General features: G+C 35.9%; 1 protein-coding gene and 2 long non-coding RNA genes across 3 annotated transcripts in view; 1 reads left to right on the forward strand and 2 right to left on the reverse strand.

Moving 5' to 3' along the window:
* LOC118765686 overlaps positions 1-75 on the forward strand; it is a 23,965-nt gene extending 23,890 nt beyond the window's left edge. The window contains exon 2 of the long non-coding RNA XR_005001554.1: positions 1-75. This exon is cut by the window's left edge and continues 81 nt beyond it. This is a non-coding gene — a long non-coding RNA (uncharacterized LOC118765686).
* A 5,808-nt stretch (positions 76-5,883) lies between these two features.
* Positions 5,884-7,541, reverse strand: LOC118765687. The gene is made up of 2 exons (XR_005001555.1): positions 6,672-7,541; positions 5,884-6,536 (listed from the first exon to the last, which is right to left on the reverse strand). It is a non-coding gene; the product is annotated as an uncharacterized LOC118765687 (long non-coding RNA).
* Positions 7,542-13,177: 5,636 nt separating this feature from the next.
* LOC115217843 (Y-box factor homolog) lies at positions 13,178-19,598 on the reverse strand. The gene is made up of 6 exons (XM_029787537.2): positions 19,403-19,598; positions 18,728-18,791; positions 16,809-16,842; positions 15,553-15,642; positions 15,331-15,462; positions 13,178-15,187 (listed from the first exon to the last, which is right to left on the reverse strand). The coding sequence occupies exons 1-6, from the start codon at positions 19,479-19,481 to the stop codon at positions 14,615-14,617; spliced, it is 972 nt and encodes a 323-aa protein (XP_029643397.1). The 5' UTR covers positions 19,482-19,598; the 3' UTR covers positions 13,178-14,614.
* Between the last annotated feature and the right edge of the window lie 1,320 nt (positions 19,599-20,918).

A 20,918-nucleotide genomic window follows, 5' to 3' on the forward strand; every position in this document is an offset into this window, starting at 1 on the left:
GGAAACAAGGACTAGAATCGAATGGACTTAGAATCAACCTAGCTAAAACCAAAGTCCTAATAAGTAGGAAGGCAGGCAAACCACAAATCCCTTCAGATAGATGGCCCTGCTCGATCTGTAGAAAAGGTGTAGGTAGAAACTCTATAAGATGTACCCAGTGTAAGCTATGGACACATAAGAGGTGCAGCAATAACAAAGGAAGGCTAACTGGGAGGATAGCTTTTATATGTGGCAAATGCTCAGATGCTATAAATAACACTGAAAATGTGCAGAGAACAACTTCCACCACATTCCAGGGAGAAAAACTAGAAGTAGTTGATAGCTTCCATTACCTAGGTGACCAAGTCAGCAGTGGGGGAGGGTGCGCTGAAAGTGTAGCTGTTAGAATAAGAATAGGGAGCTCTTATCTCTACTGGTGACAAAGGTAGACTAGATATCAAGTATCTAACCAGAGGCAGTAAATTCGCCACAATAAAAGCAAGGTTCGAGTCAACGGAGCATGCAAGGGAGTACTCGACTCGAACCTTGCAAAGTGGAAATATTTTATTTTTACCTCTATATCTGGACGTATGACGTCCCGGATAAAAATTTAAAATGTCCCCCCAGAAGTAGAGGTAGGCTGGATTGTAGCCACACTTCTATACAAGAGGGAGGACAAGATACAATTGATCGAAATTGTAAGAGATGGGCCTTCAATTCCAGTCTGTTATATATTTTGAGTATTGTTATCACTAGCGATATCAAGATATAACTTTGTATTTTGTATTTTATGTGTAGATGTATATATATAGATGTACATGTAATATGTACACATATATACATGCACTAGCACTATGACCCGGCACCGCCTGGTCATAATGCTAGTATACATATATATATATACACATATATATATAACCCGTGCTAGCGCGGAAAACGGACGTTAAACGATGATGATGATGATGATGATATATATACATATATATACATACATTCAAAATGTGACCGCGTGTGTACCGTTGGCGATTTTTTTCCTCCGTCTTCCCTTCTCTGGATCTTTCCTTTTCCTATGTTTCTGACGAAGAGCTCCACTCAATACATAAAACCCTCCTTCTTCCCTTCCTTCCTGAGTGTCCAATAATACTATATTTGTTCCACGCCCTCGCGTTGTTGTGTTTTCTCTTTGTGTTTTCATGTTTGGATTAACTACATATATATATACATATATATATACATACATATATATATATATATTTTCAAGCCAAGTTGGGAGGGGTCAGTTAGGGAAGATGTGCGAAGTGGAGGGGGTCGGACTGGAGTCGCCAGGAGGCTGGGAGAATGGTGCATTGGAGAGGTAGGGTGGTGGGGTGGTAGGTGAGGGAGGCAGGAGATGGCAGGGTGGGTTCAAGGGGTGAGAGCAGATGCACGGTGCACGGAACGTATCCTGGCAAGAGCGGTGTCGATGGAGGTGAGGGAATATCCATGTAGGATATGAAGTGGCGAGCTATGAGTGGAGACTGACTCTCAAAGTCATAGTCATCACTACAGCGCCTGCGTAGATGGAGGAATTGGGAATAGGGGATGGAAAGCTTGGTGTGATTAGGGTGGGAGGAAGAGAAGTTGAGGAATGAGTGTGAGTGTGTTTGTAGTAGATGGAGGTGGTGAGAGTACAGTGATGAATGCTGACCGAAATGTCAAGAAAGGAGACAGAGGTGTCAGAGATAGTGCAGTAGAATTGGAGGGCAGGATGGAAAGATTTCACAAAAGAGAGGAAGGAGTCTAGTTGTTCAGGAGAGAGTCAGGTCGCACCAATACAGTCGTCAATATAACAGCCATATAGTTCGGGAGCGGGACCAGTGAAACCTGAAAATATTTGGGCCTCGATGTAACCAACAAACAGGTTTGCAAAGTTACACATATATATAGATATATATATTACATACATATAAGAGTAATGACCACTCAGTGGACATCCATTATGCTACATATATATGTATATATACATATCCATATATATATATACACACACATATACAAATACACATATATATATAGACATTTGTATCCATGCATATACACATATATACATACATGTATATACACACATATATACATGTATATACACACATATATACATGTATATACACATATATAGACATGTATATACACACATATACATATATATACACATATATACATATACACACATATATATAGATACATATATATACATGTATATGCACACATATACATGTATATACAGACATACACACAGATATATACACATATATACAGGGTGGGGAAGCAAAATTTACTATATTTTGAAGCAGGGATTGAAAGACAGTGTATTAGTTTATTGAAAGTCATGAGAATTTATTTGCCACAAGAAAATTTACATAATAGAAAATGTTTTTATTCTATGTGTCCCCCTTCTTTCTCAATAACTGCATTCACACGCTTCCTGAAACTTGCACAAGTGTTCCTCAAATATTCGGGAAACAATTTCTCCCATTCTTTAAGAGTCGACATTGCTGTGTGATGTTCTAAAACGCCCCAAATAGCATAATCCAGAGGGTTTAGATCTGGGCTAGAAGGCAGCCATAAACATCATTCAAAATAATTGCTAAAGTTGGATTTGCAGAAATCTTGTATTTTTCTAGCTGTGTGGGCCGGAGCACCATCCTGTGTCCATACATAATTACCATCTGGGCAGTTTGCTTTAAGCCATGGTAATACCTGGTTTCTCAAAGTCTTGTAGTAAGTATTAACATTGATCTTTACATCAGCTTTGTAGAAATTTATAGGCATTTTCTTTCTATTGGAAGCCACAACACCAAAAGCCATAACTTGAGCAGGATGTTTTGTTTTGAATGTCCCCTTAACCTCACCTGTCAATTTTGCGATAAATCTGTCATTTCTGCGGTTCAGAACAGCATCGACAGTGAAGGAGCTTTTCACCTGAAAAGATTGTTACAATGGAGGACTTTTTCTGAACCATGTAATAATTTTCTTGCACCTTTCCAATCTCTTTTCCTTCATAACTGTCTTCAACAAGTGTTTCGGTGTTCTTGTGTAAGATTTTAACCTCAAATCATATTTTGCTGCATTTCTAATGGTCTTGTTGTCTACATCAAGTTCAATTGCCATTTTTTTCATGTATTTGGTTAGATCCTTTAGGATTTGGGATCATCTAAGCTGACCCTCATTACCTCCACGCCACCTATGTTATGCAAGGGAAAGGCAAAGGCTGATACAGCTCGACCCCTGTAATGTTGCAAATCACTTCAAACATCTGAGTGAACTGGAGCAATATGAAATAAAGTGTTTTGCTCAAGTTGGGCTATGACCCTCTCCGTGACATTCATTACCTGATCCAACAACTTGATATCTCTGTAATTATTTGTATCTAAAGCGTCACCTTTACCTTTGTAGCAGTTGACTATAGTGCTGCTACACCAGTCATTGGGTATGACTCCTTCGTGTATCACCTGGTTAACTATACGGGAGACTAGGCTACAGCCGACACTGCCAGATATTTTGAGCATTTCTGCAGTAATTCCTGATGAGCTGGGGGCTTTCCCTGTCTTCATACTTTTAATTGCTTTATCTACCAAGGTACTGTCAACTCAGGCAGCGAGCTAGCAGAATCGTTAGCACATCGGGCGAAATGCTTAGCGGTATTTCGTCTGCCATTACGTTGTGAGTTCAAATTCCGCCGAGGTCGACTTTGCCTTTCATCCTTTCGAGGTCGATAAATTAAGTACCAGTTAAGCACTGGGGTCGATATAATCGACTTAATACCTATGTCTGTCCATGTTTGTCCCCTCTATGTTCAGCCCCTTGTGGGTAATAAAGAAATAGGTACTGTCAACTCAGATAGCTGGTCACTTTGTTGGGTTGACATTCGGCAGACTCCCTTTCTCCCATTAATTTTCTTTATTCAGCAATGTTTCATAGTGGCATCTCCAAATCTCTCTCTTTGCAACCTCATTTAGTCCAAGTGAACCATCATCCATGCAAACAGATTTCTCTCCTAATATTCATATATCTGTAAATGTAATATGTGGCAATTATTCGGTAGCCATGATAAAAAACATGATAAAAGTTTCAGATGCCAGGGTGGCAATCCACGCGGCCATCGATGGCGGTGTGGATTTCCACCCTGGCGTTCGAAACTCGGAGTTTTATCATGGCTACCAAATAATTGTCACATATTACATTTACAGATAAACTCCTCTATCTACATAATATCGAGGTCTCATTCGTTCTTTCGTTGGCTTATACAGGTACATATATAAATACACAATATATATAATATCCTTGCCTTCGAAACAGAGTAGATGAAACAGGGACGACTGAAGAGGAATATTCTTTATGTTGTATGTCTCGTCTGTTTTTATCGCTGTTCAAAAGAGTTCATATCTGTTTTTGTTTTTACGTTTCTGTTCCTCACTGTGTTCAACGTTTATTTTGACACCCTGTACCCATATATACATGTATATATATATATATATATATATATATATATATATATATGTAGGTATGTACATATATGCGTGTGTGTGTATATATATATATATATATCAGGTCCGATTCTACCTTTTTTAAAATCAGAATTTTAAAATTAGAACATCTAATTGAATTAGAAATTATTTCTATACATGTGTACATTTAAACTAATGAAATATTATTTTACAGAATGATAGAATTAAAATTCAATTAAAACCCTTTCAAACATGGAAGTATCAAAACAGCATTTGAGTACAAAAAAGGAAACTCAGCAGCCAATGCAACTTGAAACATACACTCAGTTTATGGGAAAGAATGCTTGAATGAAAGAACTTGCAGAAGATGGTTTGCAAAATTCTGAAGTGGAGATTCCAGCCTTGAAGATGAAGATCACACGGGATGACCAGTTGAGTTTGATGATAAGCTCCTTGAGACATTACCTGAAGAAAATCCTGCATTATCAGTTGAAGAATTGGCAATAAAGCTTAGTCCAAACCATACAACTATTCATCATCATCTTCACCAACTTGGAAACGTTCCTAAACTTGGAAAATGGGGGCCTCATGAATTGTCCGAAAGCAACTGCAAATCCCAAGTTGACATCTGCTCTTCTCTCCATTCTCGTAAACTCATTTCACCCTTTTTGGATAGACTTGTGACGATAAATGGATCTTCTATCAAAATGTTAAATGTAAACAGTGGCTTGGGAAAAGGGAAAAAGCTCAACCATAACCAAGAAGGGAACTTCATGGAGAAAAGGTCCTCTATCCGGTGAGATTGCAAAGGGGTAATTCACTTTGAACTGTTACAACCTAATGCAACAATCAATGCTCAAGTCTACTGTGAGCAATTAGAGCATTTGAACCAAGTTTTGAAGAAAAAAAGCCCTGCTTTAGTGAATCAAAAAGGAGAGACATTTCATCAGGACAATGCGTGACCCCACACTGCAAAGATCACATCACAAAAGATCAAAGAGCCTGGTTGGGAAAAAATTCCTCATCTACCTAATTCTCCCGACCTTGCTCCTTCAGACTACCATTTGCAAGCCAGGAGGAGGCCGTAACTAACATTTTAGAGTTCTTCGCTTTGGAACCAAGAGTTTTACATTGATGGGATTAAAAAGTTTGTAAATAGATGGAAGGAAGTCATAGATAACCAATTGATGATAACCATTGATGATTAAATTTCAATTAAATATAACATTTGATCACTGATTTTCTTTATTCAAAATTCAGAGAGAAGCTAGGGGATGACCGGATATATACGTACATATATACCCGCATATACTCATATATATATACACACACACATACACATATGGTGCTTGTCTGCTCCTGTTGCTGAGTTTGACCACCTCCTGTCCCTGCACCATCAAGGCATGTGATATGGCTTTTGAAACCAGACAATGCTCTGGAAAGACACGCACATAGATTGCACCTATTATTTGGACCACCAAGAGCAGCAGATAAGTTTTGCTCTTTGTGGATCTTAAAATGGCTCGAGGCCCCCGCACACACAAACATTCTCCCAAGGCAGTGGATGTAGGGGTTTTCAAATCAAAACTGCACCTCTTCCTGTCGAGAGTCCCAGATGAACCTACCTCCCAAGAAGAGGTGCAAATCCCAGTAGCGACATCAAACTCTTATTCACCAAATGCCATATATTGGAGGACGCTCTCAATAACTGTGTAGCAAAACGGCAGTGCTCCAGCATAGAAGCAGCTCTGAGCTGAAACTACCAAAAAAAAAAAAAAAAAAAAAAGGAAAACATATACAAAAATTCTATTCATGGAATAGATCGTAGTCTCCAACCAGGAACATAAATATCCTTGACCTCTGTTTTACAAACTATTCAGAAATTATCCAGAATGCAAATATATCACCAACAGCATTCTCAGACCATATCATGATGGAAGTGACAATGTATGGCCCAGAATTAACTAAAGACTCCACATAGATGGCTCTCAAACCCTATCTAGCCTTAACTTCTGTAATGCCGAATGGAAGTCACTTGAAAAACATACTCCAGCAAGACTGGCCTAAAAATCTCTTTATGCCAGACATAGATATGAAACTCAATAATAATGCAAGCAATATGCATTATATATGTCCCAGAGAAGGGAGCCAATACTCACAAAAACATTTCCAGAGACATGAGAATAAAAATCCATCATTTAAACAAACACCTTAATGACAGTGTAAAATCCTACATGACAGAGGAACTCTTCGAGATGGAAAAATAAACTCAAAATCACCTGTAGAGAAGAGAAACCTGGGCAGTTAAAAAATTTTTTTTAATCCTAAAGCCTCCTACATGTTGGCAAAGGAGTCTGCTGTAAGATAGGGCCACTATTTGGTAAAGAAAAGCTGCTAACTGCAGACCTGGTGAAGCACTAAAACAATTCTGAAGTTTTTACTTCTCCACTGGAAAATATGAAAATAGACAAGCCAAGCACGTGGTAAACTTCCCAACCTCCTAAAAAAGGTATATGCCCTAACCATAAAGGAAGGAGCAAACAAGATGCTAAAACCTACAGGCCCATCTCCCTAACCTCACATAAAACAGTCAGAAAAAGGCTGATCATGTTTCTACTAGAAACATGGCACTCGTCCAGGGAGAAGCTGCCTCACAGTTGCTGCAGCACTTTAGCTGGGTATTGAAGCAACAGCTAAACCAGTCAGCTATAGACATGATATACCTCAACTTTGCCAATGCTTTCGACAAGGTTGATCAAGGCATATGTCACAAGCTGCGAAACCTTTGTATTACTGGGAAAGTAGGAGAGTGGCTGCATGTTTTCCTGAAGGGAAGGAGTCAGACAGTTATAGGAAATGGTGCTCTTTGAAGAGACACCAATTCTCAAGGGAACCTAACTGGGGCCACCACTAATTGTGGTGGCCCTCTGCAGTACTGTCAGCCAATCTGACCAGTTATTTATACATACACATATACACACACACATGGAGGAACAATGTCCCAGTGGTTAGGGCAGCAGACATGCAGCTGTAGGATCAGTTTCGATTCCCAGACTGGGTGTTTATTGAACAAAAACAACCAAAACTCCACGGGGCTCCAGCAGGGGGGGGGGGGTGAACCCTGCTGTACTCTTTCAACACAACTCTTGTCTTTGTACCCAAGAACTATGTTAAGGGTACACGTGTCTGTAGAGTGCTCAGTAAGTTGCAAGTTAATTTCACGAGCAGGCTGTTCCATTGATCAGATCAACTGGAACCCTTGTCATCTTAACCGATGGAATGCCACAACATACATATGCATATATACATACACATGGATGTATCCTTAAAAATTTTGGACAGAGAGATCAGGAAACCAGTGTTCCTCTGAAGGACACTTGTCCTAATCGGCTTTGAGTATTGCTCCCAGCTATGGTCACCAACCAGTGTAAAATTAATTACAGTCCAACAAAGCTACTCAGAGAAGACAGCCTCTACGGTACTGGGCAAGACTGAAGAGATTTAGACTATTCTCCAGAGTGTAGGCATGAAAGATATGCCATAATGTATATCTGGAAGATCCTAGATGGACTTGTCCTAAACTTTGGCATTGAGAGTAACACTAATACTATAAAAGGCTCTACTGCATAGTGCCAAGGACTAACTTTGCCAACATGACATAAGATATTGCAACAGCTTGGTTTTTAAAAGCCCAGTTCTTTAAAATCATCCCAAAAGGCTTGAGAGATCAACATGGGGTAGAGATGTCTTCAAAACGAAACTAGACCTCTTACTGCCAAGTGTCCCAGACGAACCAACTTCACTGCAAGAAGTGTAGATGAGGGTAGCAGCGTCAAACTCATGCACCAAATGTCAATTTCTAAAAAGAAAGTAAAATTGTAGCAACACCAAATAGCAGTGATCCAGCATGGCCACAGCTCATGAGTTGAAACTAGATCAAATTGAATCCTATATATATATATTACATTAAATTAGAGATAAAACCACTATTAGGCAAATCATACAATGAAAAACTCAAGCCACATAAGATTAATTAATATATATTATTTTTAAAATATATATCAAAATTATTAAAAAAAGATAATTAGTATAACACTACGATCGTTTCATGGCTGTCCAATTCTTAAAATTTCGGGTTAGTCATTCGTCAGGTGATTTAAATATCGGACTCTATATTCAATAATCATTAAATATTTATTAAAAATATATTTAGTAATAAAATGAACAACCATCTAACTATAATTAAAAACAGAACCTAAATAACTAAAATAAACTAATATAATAAGTACTACAAATCACCTGGTATATTTATAATACTATTACATAAAACAACAAATAGGGAGCTAATTAAGGCTTAAGAAATAATCATTATTTATCAAGAAAATTATATAAGTAAAGTAACTTGTGTCTGCATTTTATTTTGCACTCATCACAGGTATTCAGTAAATTATCATGCTTATAAAATAAAATTTCCTTTAACTCATTAGAACATAACAAAAATTCGCTCCTATACTATATGATTTAGTTTTACTAATTATTTCCCAAGATAAATTATAATTAATATTTTGGGATTTAAGTCCGCAAATGTACTTGCTAAAGACAATGGAGTTAATTTTTTAAATGAATTCATGTTGTGCGATCCTTAATTTTATTTTACAGTTTTTCATTGTATGATTTGCCTAATAGTGGTTTTATCTCTAATTTAATATAATATATTTTACTATAAAATTGGATTCAATCCTAAATCTGATTTTTCCCTAAGTTTGGATTTATTCCCTAATATTTTATTTTATTTTTTATATATATATATATATATATATATATATATATATATAAATAAACACACACACACACGCATTCTCTTATTCATTTCAGTCTGACTGCAGCCATGCCGGAGCACTTAGCCGAACAAATCTACCCCAGGACTTATTCTTTGTAAGCCTGTACTTATTCTAGTCTCTTGCCAAGCAATGGGCTTCTTTCTGTTTTCATCTACCAAATCCACTCAAGGTTTTCGTCAGCCCGAGGGGACAGAAGACACCTGCCCAAGGTGCCACACAGCAGGACTGAACAGAACCATGTGGTTGAGTAGCCATCTTACCACACAGCTACTCCTGCACCTATATAATTTATGTTTAATTTATACATGGACAGTGTTGTGAAAGGGGAATGGTGGGAGAAAATGGAGAGTGCGTTTTTTTCTTGCTAATGATACAGCACTGGTGGCAGATTTTGGATATGAGTGCGCGAGGAGGAAACTGAACTTGAATGTAGCTAAGAATAAGGTGATGCTAGAGATGGAATAGCTGGTTAAGATGGATGTGAGGATCACATGACAGCTGATGAGGGGGGGGTCAACTGAGGAAATGGGATACAGAGTGAGATAGGGGAATAAGATATTCGCAGTTGTGTAAAGTGTGCCAAGAGATAAAAGGTTGAGTATGAAAACGAAAAGGTGTATGAGGGCATGGTTGTGCTGACCATGTTATATAGTGCAGACTGGGGGCTGAGAGGTGGGAAGATGACTAGTGGTCGAGATGAGATTTTTGAGGGCTATGGTTGGTGTTACACAAATGGACAGAATGAGGAGCTGCAAAGGTGAGAATGAGAGATCTAACAACCAAAATGGATAGATGAATGTTGAGGTGGTTTGGCCACATGGAGAGGATGGATGATGAAGGCAGAAGTGGTAGGAAGCAGAACCAGATCTCAGTTTGTGTGGATGGATGGAGTGAGGAAAGCTTTGGTGGTTGGAGATGTTAGAGTGAGATTATAAATGATGGAAAAGCTTGGAGAGTGTTTGCAGCCAAATAAGTGAATTTGATGTTGCTCAAATGGGTACAGAACCAGCATATGCTATCGGGCCCTGCTGCTGATAATGGGGCTCACCTCTGATCTGAGAAATGAATAGAATGCCTGGTGTTTGTCTTGTGGCTACCCCCTCCTGAAAAAGCAAATGGGGAATAAGCCTGGGTATGTGTATAAATATATATGGATACGTGTATGTACATATACGCACACACACAGGGTTGGACAGAAGTCACCCAACAACAAATCAAAATTCCATAAATAATATTCAATTGTATTCATTCTAATTATGAATGTTTAATAATTGAATACCAGTTAAAATCAGCCTTTTTTTCTTTTTCAACATGTCTATAAGCGAAATTGCCTTAAATAATTTTGAAATTGGAATTAAACTGGTTTGATTTACTGTCAGGTGACTTTTGGCCAACCCGGTATATACATACAGTTGATTAACCCTTTCGTTACTATATTTCCGACCAAAATACACCCCTGAGGAGTTTCAATTAAATTCTAAAATAATCATGAATTTAGACTAGTTTCATTAAACTGTAACCTTTTTACTTAACATGTGATATTGGGAACATAATTAAAGAAAGGGTTTTTAATTCTAACGCATAACTTTTGTCTCGAAGTGACTTTAATTACAGGTAAACATTAAAATTTTGTTTAAACATCACCATAGAAAATTAATCATCAATTGGGTATGCAACAAAATTTTGATATAGAAGAATTGTGCACATCACTAGATCAGTTGAATTTAATGCACAACAGAACAGGTGTACCATAAAGGTAAAATAAACTGAAATACTGGAATCCACAAGTTTGACCGAACTAAATAAATCGGTCAAAAAATAATATACGGCCCTGGTTATGGTATGGAAGTGATAAATTCCAGACCAAATCGTACCCTAGGCCATGCTGTATAAAAAGTAAATCCACAGCAGTACCCAGCTTCACAAATTTTCCTAACTTCAATCCCCCATTTTGTGTTTGTTTACATTCTGCATAAGTTTGTTTCCGCAGTGATCATTTCAAACAAGCATACTGAAGAAAAAAGTCTAATGGGTTTGCTTCCTAAGAAAGACTATAGATAATCTCAGAAAAATTGCTAATAAAGACATTTTTTAAAGTTTTTACTTCATTCCAATGTAAAATTGTTTTTGCTGTCACTATCGCCGCTTTCATTTTTGGATACAGAAATATCCTATTCATTATTGTACACCACATGCTTTTGTACCTCATTCTTTTTCTCGATATCTCCATATTTTCCGTTGAAGAAGCTTTAAATTCGGAATCAATGGTTAACATGAAACTCCTATCCATTTTCAAAGTTGACGAAAAATCGATGCCGAAAAAAATCTCCCAAAATTCACTGAGTTCAGATATCACGTCAAGAAATATCAGATACTTTAAACTATTTACAAAGTGAAATCACGTATTTTCACAAATGTACTCATGAGATTTGTGCTTAAATTCACATTTAAATAATAATGGGGCCCCTCAGCCGGGTTGGTCCTATGAACCAAAAACTTTTTCGGCCAAGTAAAGGTTAAAGAAATTTCTGTCCTTGAAATTTTATAATATTCTATATAATATATTCATTGAATAATTATCTCAATTTTTAATATATTAAACCAGTATATCATGGATGAATATCCCTATAAGAAGTTTAAATATCCTCATTGACTAATTTTTTATATAATATATACATACATATATACACATATATTTATATATACACGATGAAAAGTGAGTTTTTAAAAAATCTTAAAAGCTTGTGTTAATATTTTAATCACATTTTGTATTTAATTGGAAAGGAGTTGGACTGTTTATATGATGTGTATGTGTCTAGCATATGTTCGTGTGTGTGTGTATATATATACACACACACGAACATATGCTAGACACAGACATACACATCATATAAACAGTCCAACTCCTTTCCAATTAAATACAAAATGTGATTAAAATATTAACACAAGCTTTTAAGATTTTTTTAAAACTCACTTTTCATCGTAAATAAAATGTGACATGTGGGATAAGGGAACTGTGTGATCAAAGCTTTATATAATTTCTCGAGTTTTATTTAAAACTACCAGTGTTTATTAAAATCTATTGTAGTATTGCTACCACCCAATCCAGAGATTGAATTTTAGCGAAAAAATGAAAACCCTACTTCAGGAGCATTGATACCAACACCTGGTCAAAGCAAATCTAAAGGAATGTTTCCACTAGCACATTGTACTGTACCAATCCTTCAATTTATTTAACATCCATTACAGGTTTCCAACAAGCCTATCATTTGTCAACTGACTCTCCAATAGTGACAAGTTTCACAACTTGGTCCAAATAATACAAAGTATTTGGTTGACTACACAGGTTTGTTAGCAATTTTCAATATACACAAAACAGACATGGAAATCTGTCTTCCAAATTTCACTCAAAGTATTAGGTATTCTGAGGCTATAGAAGAATTTGTCAAAGCTGCATGACAGAACTGACCCTAAATTACAGCTACAAAGTTAATTTAATCACAGCCACATTTGTACCAGCCTTATTTTAGTATTCTCCCAAAAACTAAGGTTATTTTGGTCACAAGAACATGGTGAATAAGCAACATCAGCTTTGGATTTACTATTACTTTCAAACCAGCCCCTGAATATTAAGTAACTATTTAAGATATAGGTATTTTGCATGTTCAGCTATCTCATTACGCTTATTTCATTATACTAACTTGAAAATGCTATTAGAAATTTTAACAAGTGGGAACCACAAAATTTACAAATTTGTCAACAGTAGAATAAAACTTGTATAATTCAATATTACTAAACATTTTAGTATTTCATAATTAGGCAATTTACAATTCTTAACTAAATTTCACATTTAGTAAACATCAACTAAAAACAGACCATTATAATTCTTTTATTTACAAAATATCAAAGCCTCTCATATGAAGCTGCTGGTTCACCAGTTCAGCTTAAAAGAAATGTAGATTTTTCTTAAAAGACTGATCAAGTTCCCGTCTGAGAAAGCAGTTCACAACTTCAAGTATTCTCATAACCTGACTGGGCCATAGAGGATAACAAGGCAATCATGACAAAACAAGTCCAACAAATATAGCAATCATGCAAACTGTAAAACAGTCTTGAAGACATTTCCAGAATAATTTAGCTCTGCAGTCAAACCAGTTCCATTGGTCAACTGTCAAAGATCAGATCCATTAGAATCCTAAGACAACAGATCACAAAGGAGAAAAAATAGAGCTAAGTTCAAAATAAATTGATTCAACAAACTAAATCTTATAGACTTAAAAAGCAAGGTATAAAACTGCACTCCTTAATTCTTGATAATTTTCCTCAAAAGTTTCATGTAAAACAAAATTTGCTAAGGATTAATTTTCAGACAATGCTTTAAAACCTTAATATTTCAACACTTAAATAGGTGTTTTAAAGATGATTGATGAAAGTTGAAATTGGAAAATTGAAAAATATAATTTGAGAAAGATTAAGTTAAAATTTACATTTAGTGAGAAAAATAGATTTTAAAAAATTTGGTTTACTTTAGATGGGAAGGGGGAGTAAAAATAATGGTGGTGAGATTTTCTTTCAAAAAGGAAAAACTCTACAAGTTCTTATCTGTCAATGAGCAAGAGTCCTATAGCTATAGACATCAAGCCTGCTATGAGCAACATTTGGTTTCTATGTCTCACATTTGAAACAACAAGCATTTGGCACAGAGCAGCAATGCTGATTTAAAAGCTTGTTGAAAGAAATGTTTATGCCTAACCAAAAAATTAAACATTAAAAAAAAAAAAATTTTGCAGTTAAAATAAACACTAATTTAACAAATTATATCTAAATTTTACAAATGAGCAGACTAAAATTAATTCCTATTTACTTGAACATTAAATTTGATTCGAGACAATGGTTAATTTAGATATCTAGAAAAGACAATTAGAGAAACCAGAAACTTGGTTGTATTTCAGAAACAAACACAAGCTATGTTGCTCAAGATGGATCTTTATTTCATAACGTAGCCTTACATCTCCCTGATAAAGTTGAACAGACTTTAAGGGCAGGGGCTATTAAAAGACAGGTGTTGGAGAATAAAGCAGGCAGCCCTCAGACAAAAATGTCCGCCAACCCAGTCAACTTGATGTTGAACAATGGGAGTTATCTGGATGGTCTTTCCTACAAGAAAAAAAAAGCTGGTTGACATGACATTCATTCAACTTTATAAAAGGGAAATGGAGCATTTTACTAAATTAAAGTGATCTTACTAACACTGGAATCTTTCTTCCATTTTACTGTAGCTACGCAAGCTGTACTAAAAAAGTCACATGTCTAGGCAGCAGCCTGAGAGGCAGCTGGAGTTACCTCTGCACTTGAAGAGGGAGGCCCAGACATGCTGTCTTCAGATTTGTTAGGAGGAACACTGTCTTCTGCCTTCTGGTTACCACTTTCATTAATTCCTGGTTCACCTTCAGACAGCTCCCTCTGACCTGAACGTCCTCCCCGGGAACTCCATCTACCTCGCCTAAAGCTGCCACCACCTCTGGTACGTCTGGGTCGTCTCCGGAAAGCTTGGGGAACAGATTGGCCACTATCATCTTCATGTTCATTATCCCTTGGAGGGCCACCATGGGGATAGCGATGCATGGGAGGACGATAGTATCTACGGAAGAAGGGACGTCGCCGACGGAAAGGGGGAGGGCCATGCATCCTTGAATCTCCTTCACCAGCTGATCCATGCTCATCCTGAGGAACACTTCTAGACGGCATACCTCGTCTTGGCCCACGGAAGAAACGCTTTCTTCTCCAGTATGGCCTGCGCCTGGTTGGAGGCCTGTTCCTTTCTTCACTACCGCCACCATCTCCACTTTCACCTTCAACTTCTTCTTTAGCTTCCTCACCCTCCTACAAGAAAAAGAATTCAACTATAATTACATAAGTTAAACATTTTACTGCATTGTCATTAAAAATTCACAAGAATTCAAAGCCTCTTAAATGCTACACCATTAATTTTAAACATTTAACAAAAAAAAAAAAAAAACACTTGCCTTCACTTCCCTGGCAGCACCTCGCCTTCTCCTGTTCCACCATCCCCGTCGAAATCTGCGTCGATCAGCAGCATATTTGCTGCCTTGCACATGATTTCCACCAGGTCCAGTGACATTGGCAGCTTCATTTCCCTACAATAAAGCAACTTGATTTAGATCTTTGAACAGCCGCGGAAGTATGAAGTTATTGGTTAATAAAAATATTCAAATTATACAGCTTACTTTTTCTCCTTCGACGACATCAAACTCGACTTTCTCACCATCCCCAACGCTCCTCAGATATTTACGAGGATTGTTCTTTATTATTGCTGTCTGTAAAAGGACAAAAAGTTACCTTGTTAAATTCGAGTATATTTGCTAGTTACAGGCTACTTGGAAATAATCGTAGCAAGCTTTAAAGTTAGTCAGACTAAAGTCAGCTTCTAATCTGTACTTTTCTATCGTGACTTAATACATGACAATTAGCTTTCAAAAGCAGCAGGAAATTAAAAATCTAAGACATTTTGAAATCGTTCAACATAAGCATATTACACAGTGTATAGTAAAAACTTTAAATGAAAATTATTGTAATGCGTTGTGCAAAAAAAAAAACATCTAAAAGAATAAGCTGACCTGAAGATGCAACCACAATTGTTTAAATGAACTTTCACAAGTTACACTACGGAAGCAAATTATAGTATTTTCAAACTGACAAAATGCATTGTCACTTAAGTGAGAGAAAAGCAGAAGCGATCTGCCGGACCTATTAATTACTGTTGGAAGAAAGGTGAGTGTGTGTAAAGGGGGTCCTTCCAGATGGGTTCCAATATAATTTACATTAGAGTACAGCATTCTAAAATATCTTGACCAACTATATTGTCATTTTCATGCTATAAATTAATATGAAAAAGTCGGCTAAGAAAATTATAGGCAAATGATATCTAAAACTGTCTAAAAATGAATGTCCTCAATTTCAAAATTTACGAAACCAAAAGTACTTCTATTCTATACTTCATTTATTTCATAATCTCATTATTAAAAACATTAGAAAAACTTCAATTTTCGATGAGTATTAACATTCTACATAGCTGTACGACTTACTACAAATAACCAAATCTCCGTAATCACACGGTCTTTAAAAGAAGACATGGGATAAATATGCCGGCTGAAAAAAAATGACGGGAATGATCGCTCCTGATTACCCATAAATCTGTTTCAAAATACAAATCCCAGCGTTACGGAAAAAACTTGTACACAAGTTATTAACTATATTTCAGTTGACATGTTTTGAGGTGTCAAACTGTTGAATTTATACCAACAAAGCATTTTAAAAGGAAATTTTTTTTTTAATAAAAAATTAAGCACTATCAATTTGTTTTTGTTTGCAATAAATTTTCCATAGTTTGCATAAAACATTCATGAAAATTAAAAAATTTACGAAATATTTCAAAATTAAAACGTTTCAGAACACCGCGACCCCACAAATAGTTCAAACTCACCTGATGTACAAAAACATCCTCCTTCGTATCTTCCCTGCAAACATAAAAAGCAAATTTTAATTCTTGCGATGGTATTATGATCACATACAATTTATCGAGTGCTTAACAACGACAATTTAATATACCTATATTGCAAATAGTGAAGGGATTCATTTAGAGCTGAAAAAAAGACTACCACTAACTAGTCGTCAACCATTTAGCGACATACACTGCCAGTACAACTCGGGAACAGACATCTAACTAAATCTCACTTGTTGACCTAGATACCAGTTTTCTTCCAGTAAGAGCTAACCTTGACGAAAATTCTGCAAACTTAGGATCTCAAAGATAGAGTAACACGGAGTGATAAATCTAAGGATAAATTTAGAAATAAATTAGATGTGCTTTAAATTTAGACTATTTATAGGTGATATTGAGGACAATGTGAGACATCAGTAGTAATGTAGGTTAATTCACAGCCACTACAATTAAGAAGTGTAACTACAAAAAAAAAATAAATAAAAACTAGTATAAAGCAAGTGTTAACTGCATCACTATTATCGATATCTTTTGAAAAAAGTAAGATGACGTCGAAAGCCACGAGAAGTACAATGGCCGTCAGAGTGAGCCAGAGTTCCGTTAGTGGCAGACATTAAATACGGGCAGTTAACACATTTCAAAATAGACTTCCTAATGTAATATATATTAAAAAATGTGCAAAATATATAAAAGGGGAGGGGGGCTTCAGGAAAATACCTCCAAATAAGGAGGCTAACGATAGATGGGAGTACTCCACATTCAATCTGAACTACATAAAACTGATTTGTGCGTCATCAGACTGAAGAAAGTTAAAAACGAATATTTATCAAAATTACAACGCAGTAGAAATTATGAAAAGCTAAATATTTCAAAGATTGATTTTAATGCTACATTTCAAGCAGAGTGACTCCCATTTAATTTGAAAAATTACAAAAATTTTCCTAAATATGCAGTTAAAAGGGTAACGGTACGGTTGTTTGAACGATTGCAGAGACGCCATACCAAAAGATTTAAATTACAAAATTTAAAACAAATTCCTTAAATCATGTGTTACAAAATATTCAAATTTTTATATTAACCAGAGTTACAAAGAGAAAAAGTAAATCAAGAACGATAGGGAATCAGTAGACTTTGTAAGGAGTACGAATTAAGAGAACACCAAAAAAGGTAGTAGTAGCCTGATATATTGAAGAGACCACGTGTTTGTAACTAAAATACTATGAGCGAACTACATCGATGATTCTAGTTGATAGTAGTGGGATAAGAAGTATGGACAAACCCGAAAAAGCACAGGCAGTCCTCCACCTACTTAAAGGGTTGAAAGAGTCAAGGCAAACCAGGTGAAACCAATAGAAAACGAAAATGCTTCTAAAAAAATTTAAGAGATTCTTTTTTATTAATCTGCCACGTGTCAATAAAACAATCTATCTAGGTAGAAAACTAATGTAACAAAAATATGTCGATTCCACATGAAGGTGTAGAGCAAAAAAAAATTACAGTCAAATAAATTCACAGCAAGTGAATATAAAAGGCAGCCACATTGCTGAAGCCCACAAGCCACAACTAAAAATAAAGGACTTCGTTGAAAAATATGTCTGCTACAGGTATAAATCGATTTCTATTAACATCTATATTTCCCAACAAAACAATCAGCTCAATATACGATCCAAAAGCACTCCTACACACCGACGCTTCGACTTTTACGTCAGCCAAGATTCCAGTTATTTTACCTAATCGCAAACTAAAAGCAGACATTCCACAGTGGAATGGCGTGAACCTGCATGATGTAGGGGAGGGGTAACAAAATACCACACATTCTACACTTTAAGATTATTGCTGGAACCGAGCCTTACAGACATTTTTTCCTTTCACACAGAAGCGATAGTATTTTATTTACTAACCGGTTAATAAAGCCATATCCACTTTTTACGTTAAACCATTTAACCGTGCCGGATACTTTGGAAGCTGAAAAAGAAACAAAACGAAAACTAGAGATTGTTCAGAATATGTACAAAACACACTTCATTTTTTTTTTTTTTTTTTTAAGTGGGCATTTGTTTTTGTTTAAAACGGGGTTCGAAAGGTTTCCATGTGCGTATAAATATGCGTGTATATTATATGTATGCATCTAAAAGATATATATAATCGTGTAATCACATTAGTGAAGTGGGGAAGGCACGAACATTCCTTTTCGTTCGTTCTGTTTATATCCGAAAAGGGGGGAAAGATAACGAAAGAGTGGTACCTTTAGAGTTCACTTTAAAAATTATTCAAGCACTAAAAGTTCGAAACAGAGCGTCTACATTAAGACATTTCTTATGATACGATAAGGTAAATCGTATCAGAAATAATGGCAGCAAAATAGGCACAATATATTAATAAGTTTAAAACCACGAGGTGAATTTTTTTCTTTCTTTTTTTTTTTAATAAGAGGAATATTTTATAAAACAGTCACGAAATATAATGTATAATTTTACACAATAGCTACTGACTGAATAAAATACCCTCTTTATAGCCACGCACTGGAACCATGGCGAAGTGATAACAAATGACATCCAAATAAGTAAAATGTCTACCTATTATCTTTTTTCCACTTGCAGCAGGTCTTTCTGTAGCTTCCACTTCCCCCTCTGGTTGTTTCTCAGAGTCGGACATGGCTGTTGATGGTACACTTCAGATGTTAAACACACGACCCTACGGTCACTGGACACTCACAATCTCTCTCTCTCCCTCTTTCGTTCTTTGTTCACCTCTACTCATGATGACGACTACGAGAATTTATATGTGTGACGCCGGTTGCTACGAGCAGTTTCATTGGATAATTTTAAAGAAAAAATTAAAAGAATTCTTTTGATTGGTTAATATTTTCTCTAAGTAATTCCAAAATTAGAAAATTCGGTGAGCGTTTTTATTTATTTTAAATATTTCTCTCTAAAGAACGCAACTTTAAAAAAATTGTAGTAATTTTTTAAAACCAGTTTTTTGATGATTTCTATTTTTATTTTTAATCTTATTACAGAAAACCAAACAAAACAAATTGAAACAACAGAGTAAAAGAAAAAAAAAACTTACTGTTGAAATTAATGATAAAATAATTCTTCAGAAATAAATAATGATTTCACAAGTATTATTGATTTCAATGATAAAGTAACTATAGACTTCATAATGAGTTGAGGAAATTGAATCAATTTGATGTAAAAATAAATATGGGGACAGCCCGTCCCGAGCGGCAACACTTTCGGTTTTGCTATATAAGCCTATATTGGGCGTTGGGGGCGTAAACGAGAGAGCTACCTTGGGTATCACTGGCTACGTCACTGGTATAGAATTCCTTTTTGCTAAGATACCAAATGAAAATAGTTCTGAAAAGTAATTTATTCCTTATTTATTTACAGTTTGTTTGGTCATTTTCACACTTACAAGATATTCCAGACATTAATGTTTTTAGGTACAGTAAAACGTTTAGAGAAAATAAATTAGATTGTATGATGCCCAACCTGCATGTATAGCATTAAAGGCCTGAGAAAAATCACTTCATTCTTGCAGTAAATCTCCACATCAGATTTTTAATATTGGAAGCAACATGTATATATTTCTCAGCTAAAAATTTTTGTCAACCAAATATTTTGTTGTGACACTGGTGACCCTGTCTCACAAATACTATGCAGTTTTTCATCAATATATCAAGCAACTTCAAATAACAACTTTGATATCAACATATCACTTGAAATGCTACCTGCAATATCACCAACACCAACCCAAAGCATGTCCCTGAGAGTCTCAACATGCTGGATATGTGATCCAGCTATGTGGTTGATATACTTCGATGCACACTTCGACATATCACGTCAGATAACACCTGCATTTCATTTGTGAAAAGCCTCCTTCTGCCAGACATCCTGCCATAGATCTAAAATTTGATATTTCTGTTTGGCATTGTCTCTTATGAAACTCTCAAGTGAAAAATATGTCAGAATCACAGCAGCATCAGTTGACCAGCCGCTTATCACTGAATAGGTGAATAACAAAAAGGAATGAGTTTCTCCAAAGTTGTTTCTCTTTGCCTCCTTAATGACATGGCTGATTGCTGAT

Source organism: Octopus sinensis, linkage group LG12 (genome assembly GCF_006345805.1).
Source record: "Octopus sinensis linkage group LG12, ASM634580v1, whole genome shotgun sequence".
NCBI classification, from domain to species: domain Eukaryota; kingdom Metazoa; phylum Mollusca; class Cephalopoda; order Octopoda; family Octopodidae; genus Octopus; species Octopus sinensis.

What these genes read in the sequence shown, in the direction of transcription:
- LOC115217843 (XM_029787537.2), bottom strand. Translation starts at nt 19,481, where the DNA reads ATGTCCGACTCTGAGAAACAACCAGAGGGGGAAGTGGAAGCTACAGAA. An exon ending in AAGTGGAAAAAAGATAATAG is followed by an intron (nt 18,792 to 19,402) that starts GTAGACATTTTA and finishes TTTCTTTTTCAG; the next exon opens with CTTCCAAAGTATCCGGCACG. An exon ending in GGATATGGCTTTATTAACCG is followed by an intron (nt 16,843 to 18,727) that starts GTTAGTAAATAA and finishes TTATGTTTGCAG; the next exon opens with GGAAGATACGAAGGAGGATG.